Genomic DNA, 6,906 nt, shown 5'->3' on the forward strand with positions numbered 1-6,906 from the left:
GGACAAGAGAAATGGATAGAGCACAAGGATCTATGCTCAGCAGATGTGCATTTTACTCCTTCCTTGGTAACTGATTTGCTATGTGACTAGTCTTCTCTTCTTTACACAGATGTTTCCTGACATCTAAAACAAGTCTAACAGCACTTTCATAAGTTCCTTCAATATCTTCAATTGAAAAAGGGTTGGTATTATGTAATAAATCCAGTAGATCAAAATTTCTGAGAAGAAAGGAAGTACTTAGAAAACACTAAACAATTCTTAAAAGATTTAATTAGTTGTCTGTTATGAGTACAAGTAATGCCTCATTTCACTTTGAGAAATGTTCAGAAGCTCTATAAGGTTTTTCCTTCAATACTGGATTTGTAAAAGGAATCTTGGAGTTGAACTAATTCTTACCTAGTATAACTTATTTWAAATAACTTTTCACCTCAGTTTTGCATACACTTTATACTAGGATCTGTCATAAGGAATTATCATGGACAGTGTTCGCTCTGTGTCTGTATTGCAGTACTTCCTTACAATTTTTTCAGAATAATGACCACAAAATCAATATAAGAAGCTCACAGGCTCCTCCTGCTGGTCCTAGGCATACTTACAAATTTAGGCTTTTATTTAAGACTTTTATTTACTGACATAGTTTTCCTTCATCTCTTTGTCATTTTGATCTCTCCTACAGCTGCAAAAACTTGGATTTTTTTTTACGATTTTTCTGCCTCTTGAAACACAATTTTAATAAAGATTTTTATATTATATTTTTTTTTAAGATTTCTTCTACTCTCTTGTTCATAAATTTAAATAAATTCTACTGTGGAATGGCTGAGAACAAAACTGCAGGCATGAGTTTTCCATTGTTTCCTTGACATGCTGCCTGAACACTAAGGTTGTAAACTGCAAGCTTACATACTTTTAACAAAAGTTCATGTGGTTTGATTTGTGTCCAAGGAAGTTGTTAATGGTTGTAAAGGTAAGTGTGGGTATGTGATTTTGTGGGATTGAAGATTTAAACAGCTATCTCTAAATATCATTAAAAATGAAGTATCTCCATCAATATTTTTTGGTAGGAATGCCTCTTGACAATGTTTGTTAACTTACTGAAGTTCACCTAAATGGATATACACGGATAATGAGACCTATTCTTTTTGTAGATTACACAAAGATAACGTCCTGTTATTAGAACTATTCTCTCATAGTTCTTCCTCATTTTACAAAAAAAGTTATGCTGAAGTAGTATTCTCCTAGTGTCAATTCCAGAGTTGCAGTATCAGCATGGTTCTATAGGCCTTTATGCCAGGTCCTTACAGTCTGTTCTTGTCCTGCTCCTCTGAACTTGTATATGTTGCAATCTTCTCACAGCAGAGGAATGCCTTCTATATTACAATGATCATGTAGAGGGCCTTCGGCACCAGTCAAGAATGCCAATTAAATGACCCAGGCTCATCAAATGATAGTTTATTTGTTTCCCATTTGTTTGTTTTCCCCTTGCAGTTTGGGTTTCCAGCTCCTTGTGCCTCACACCTGAGGGCTCAGCTAGGTTAGGATTGTTGATATATTAGCAAAGTCTCAATGTTTGGTGTTTTCCTATAAAATCCTGATTTTTGTCTGGTCTCAATGAGTGCTTCCAGGTTTATGTTCCGAACTACCAATGCTAAAGACCAATAACATAGACTACTAAAAAAATGCTGATTCAAACTCTAAGGGTCTTAAACTTTAGTATGAACTCCTATGGTTTCTGAGAATCTGGTATTATTCATARTGTCTTTTATGTATCTGCCATATCTTGTGTATGTACCTATTGCCATTCTCATTCAGATGGAGAAATCCTTTGCACATTGAATGGCAAAAAACAATGTATTCTTACATCTGTTATTTAAACGGGTGTGTCAGCCATGTGCAACTTTTTAGGAAAAACAACATAGTATGTCTAGAAGCTTCTGTACTTTCTAAGTTTAAAAAGAACATTCAGGGTGAAGAACTGCACAAAATACTGTCATCACTGTATGAAATACTTGCATTCTCTCACCAGAAATATAGAAAGGATAGTCAGTCCATCAGTTTCCTCAAAGTATAAAGACTTAGGGCACTCATTTTATCAACAGAACTGAATAGTTGTCTTCCAAAATGACATTTCAGTGTTAGGGCAAGTAAGAATGGAATGTTAGCTTTGTGATTAGAAGTCAGGACTTAYTTCCTTCAAGGGACTGCAAGAACTGAAAAATAAGATTTGCAGATTTGTGACTCATGATTAATCCCCTCTTATTTAAATTTAGACAAAAGGCATTTTTTCCTTATTAATTTATTACCAGAACTTTTGCTAGTTCTTGAACTGAACTGTTTGTGATTGGAGGAAGCAATAATAGCATTAATCCTGATTTTCTTTTTAATTTGACTTCAGTAGGACTGAGATTTTAGTTGCTGTCACTTATTTGAAACTTGTATATTCTAATTTCTCATTTATGATATGCTATACATGTTAGCTGTTCATTTTAACCATCTTGATTATGATTTATGTTTGTGTTCATGTATAAGCACTGTTTTCACTAAGACTAATGAAAATACTTTAGTTACAGCTATCACCTTGACAGACTTGCGCAAAGCTTTTTCACTACTCTGCATGTCTTTTATTGATCGCTCTCATCGTTCGTTTCCGAAATAAAAATGGTATCTTCATTTACAGAGTCAGTGCTGAGCAGAAGATGTCAGAGAGTCATTCAGTCATGTTCAATATTCTTAAAAGAAATAGGTTAACGTCTCCAAACAACAATGCTAAATACTCCAGTTTTAAAGACTCGTGTTCTACTTCAGTATTTTTGGACAGCAGATGCAACGAGTCATTAAAAGATCCTGATGCAGAAGAGAAAGATGCACAGAGAACAGCAGGTCTATCATTACTGCAAGAGCATTCTGAGCACACTCCTCCAAATTTACTCTTTCCTGTGTCATCATCTATTGAAAATGAGATGAATTCTATCTCCTTATCAGAAAGAAGAGAAACAAACAAAAGTACAGATTTTTTTGAAACTCCTAAAGTGAGTAAAAAAGACTCATCACTGCGTAGGAGACTACTTTTATCTAAGACTGCTCCAAGTGGCACCACCATAGGATGCTGTGAAAGACAAGACAGTTCTTCAGGAAGCAGCAGGAAAAAAGTATTCTCTTGTGCTTTGAGCTTTGAAGAACGATTTTCACAAACTTCAGATTCTCCAAGAGATAAAAGTTACAAACCTCTTGCAACTAGCACTTCAAAAACTGAAGAGTCTAGTCCTGATAGCCAAAAGAGGAGACTGACCTTTTCACAGCAAAGGTCGTCTACACTAGATGAGTCTAAATGTAAGGATGCAACACTACCAGAACCAGAATGTTTATCTCCAATTCAGTGCAAGGACAATGTTAGTAATACTAATGAACTCAGTGAAGGTGTCCTTATGAGTGTTAGTGGTGGGTTGCTTAGGACTCCTACTCCTAGTACGTTACCTGAGGCTAACGAGGGTAAGTCCCTGACTTCTATCAACAGTCTTGTAGAGAACTTTAACTGTGAACTAGGTAATATAAACACTCCCCCTGTTAAGCTGGCAAGTTACCCAGATCTTTCCACGCCTGAGGATAGTGGATATAAWTCACTTCATTTGGATAAATCAGGAGATTCATTGTCTGATCATGAGGGATCTTTCCAAGAGTTCATCCAAAAACAAAAAGAAGCTTCCAAAATTCTGGATAGTAAAAGAAAGACAAGAAAACTTGAACGAGTTAGAAGGTTATCAACTCTTCGTGAACAGGGCTCGCAGTCAGAGACGGAAGAAAATCATCATGTCAGTCCTCCTAATTCAGTGTATGTTTTAACAGAAGAAAGAAACTTCGTCAGTGAAGATTGTGCATTGATTTCAAAAGAAAACACTAATAGAGACTTTGTTTTAAATCATGGAGATCTCTCAAGAACTCCTGCTCTGCAAATAGTTCATGAAATTTGCTTGCAAAGCCAAAGATCAGATCAAAATCATACCTCAGAGAATGTTGTTAGGAAAGAAGTATTTGCATTAGAAGATGTTCTTGCTGGACTTATAGGCAAGAAAATGGGCCTTGAAAAATTAGATATCTTAACAGAATTAAAATACAGGAATTTAAAACATATTCTTGCTATAGTGTTAGATGCTTTGACAGTGGAAAGTCTATGCAGGTAAGTACTATTACTATACTATGATACTTACTGTGCAGGTAAGCTCTATTATTGTTCAAAATATTGAAAATGTATTTCTGCTAATGGATTGGAATAAGGTCTGGAGTAGTGGGGGTTTTCAGTATAATTTTTGTTGCTGACTTAGGGAAAACCAAAGTTTGTCACCTGTGACCAGGTTGTTCTTTCTATGTAGTTCTAAAAACATAGAGTACTTAAAAAANCCTGCCCAGTGGGGATTACTAAACTTAAATCATTGTGCCTTTAAAATTTTAAATGTATTAAAAATGTATTTAAGCCTAGAAAGTCAGTTGTTCTTGTTGCATGTTGCCCAATAATGTGCAGTACTCAATCTATTTTCTAGATTTTTTTTTGCATATTTAATTCATTAGCTATTTATAAGCACAAAACCAAAATTGCTCAGTTACTTTTTTAAAAAGCAAAACATTTTTTTCATGGGCAATGTTCTGGATTCATTTTAAATCAATAGAAGTTGTCACTTATTTAAAAGAAATTGAATGCCATGTTTGTTATTAGWTACAAAGGCAATAGGAGAATGGGTGGAAGTATAAGGACCACAGGTATTCTCAGGACATTTAGCATTTATTCAAGTTTGTTCCCAAAGTTGCATTCTTTCATAAATCTAGTTTATGTAGGAGGAAGAAACTTGCTTGTTTTTGTAACCTGAAGAARTGCTGTTACCTGTATTGCAATTGTMTGCAGGAGTCTTGTATGTAATTCTATGCAATGGTATGGAAGAGTACTTGATCTATGTTTTGTGACAGTATGGTAAACTCCTGTAGTATATAGCATCTGCAAAATGACCAAATTAGTGTGTGTAATCATACAAAAATCTTGAAGTCATTTCATTATCATGACTTCACTTTCAGCAAAAAATGTGAAAGTAGATAACTTTTTTTTTAACTCATTTGTTCCAGCATTTGGAAAGTAAGCAAAAACTGGCGTGAAATTGTCATACAAGACAAAAGTGCAGATAGGAGGAGAAAGTCATACATGAAATACCTCAAAGAAGAAGCTGGGGTAAGGTTTCTCTCAAAGAAAGTATTTTTCAAGAGGGAAAGAACATAGGCCAGATGAAAGAGTAGATATCTCGTGAAACTCAGAAAGCTGATAATGACAGTTCTAATGCAAGTATGTTAAAAACTTTAACATTCTAATGTGACTGTTTTTATTGCTTTTTAACTGGGCACAGTTTGAATAACCTTGTAACCATGTAAATTTTTTGAGCTTTCTRTTGGATCAGTTCCTGAACTGATTCTAGCTTTGGATTTTAAACTCTGTTCTATGCCTTCATGTGCCATGCTTTTCCTCATTTTCCATTTTTACTTTAGACTGCAATCCAATGGGACTCACACTTGATTATTTGCTGATTATTTTCAGGATTGTTTGCAGCTTAGCKTCTTCAATCTGTAATTGTGGACATCAAAAGTTATGTAGATGTTTTTAAAGAGGTATTTAGAAGAGCAAGCATATTATCAATAGTAGAATAATTTTTAGTCAGTCCTCACAACTTAAGCCCTGTACATCCACACACTTTAGTGTAACCTTGTTTTAATTGTGACGAAACTTTTGTTTGTTCTTTCAATGCTTACTATTAATCATATCCTACTTCAGAAACCTGACAACCAGCAGGGAGTAAAGAGGTGTTAAAAGGCAGTTGGCTTGTTTACTCTGCTTATGGGACTATTTTTATGGTTCCTCTCTTGTTCATTTATTTAAGACAAATATTTGATAAAACGTGCACTGTATATGATTTGCTTTCATATCTTGCCATTGAACAGGGGAAACCTTAAAAAATAAGAAACAGCTACAAATCCCAAATTRAATAAAACTGTTTCCTTTAACTTTTTTCCCCTTATAATTGTCATTTTTAACAGGGGTATTTTTTGAAAGCTGAAGATGCTGCCACAAGATTTAATCTTCTCAGCAGATCTGCCCTAAGGCCTGTTCAAGCTCTTGCCAAAACTCCTGTAATACAAACCCCACCTTCTTGCACTGAACTTCTAACACCCATGAGATGCAACTCAGTTCCCCGGTCTATTAGTAGACAGGAAGAATATATAAAGGTAAGCAGCTAAGAAACTTCATTCTCAGATTTTAGAAGAATTTGAGTCACAAGAATTAAGTGGCTTTTTCCTCTCTCTCTCTCTCCCTCCCTCTCTCCCTTTTTTTTTTTTTTTTTTTGTTACAGGTTGCCAAAACTCTGTTCACTGATGAGGCTTTAAAACCCTGTCCAAAATGTCAATATCCTGCAAAGTATCAATTGGTAAAGAAACGGGGATTATGTAGCAGAGAGGCCTGCGCATTTGACTTCTGTATTTTATGTCTGCATGCTTTCCATGGCTCAAAGGATTGTAGTAGTTTATCTGCAAAAAGGCAGAACAAAAAAGATGCTCCTCCAGGAAGTGCCCAGAGCAAGAGAAACTTAAAAAGACTCTAAATTTGTAAGAAATACAAGTCCTTAGAGGAAGGGAAAAATGAGTGAAATGTAAATTCTTAGTCTTGTTCATATTCTTCCTAAATATACACACTTTGAAAGTCTCATTCAATGTGGTTTTGCTGGCTTATCAAGATGATGACTTCTTATGTATATATCTTAATCAGTTTAGTGTATTTTTATGATTTTGAAAAAAGTGAACGTTTTAAAAAACTGTCTTGTTTTACCTGTTGTGTAGCTAGGCACTTACTAACATCTTATTTTTCAATAAAGTACCTTA

The 6,906-nt window shown here is 34.8% G+C and overlaps 1 protein-coding gene across 1 annotated transcript; it reads left to right on the forward strand.

Moving 5' to 3' along the window:
* The first annotated feature begins 2,693 nt into the window (after window positions 1-2,693).
* Window positions 2,694-6,629, forward strand: FBXO43 (F-box protein 43). The gene is made up of 4 exons (XM_085313671.1): window positions 2,694-4,171; window positions 5,107-5,209; window positions 6,067-6,255; window positions 6,381-6,629. The coding sequence occupies exons 1-4, from the start codon at window positions 2,694-2,696 to the stop codon at window positions 6,627-6,629; spliced, it is 2,019 nt and encodes a 672-aa protein (XP_085169797.1).
* The last annotated feature ends 277 nt before the right edge of the window (window positions 6,630-6,906 follow it).

The sequence above is a fragment of the Rhea americana genome, unplaced genomic scaffold (assembly GCF_003343005.1).
Source record: "Rhea americana isolate MKP2758 unplaced genomic scaffold, rheAme1 scaffold_0, whole genome shotgun sequence".
In the NCBI taxonomy this organism is placed as follows: domain Eukaryota; kingdom Metazoa; phylum Chordata; class Aves; order Rheiformes; family Rheidae; genus Rhea; species Rhea americana.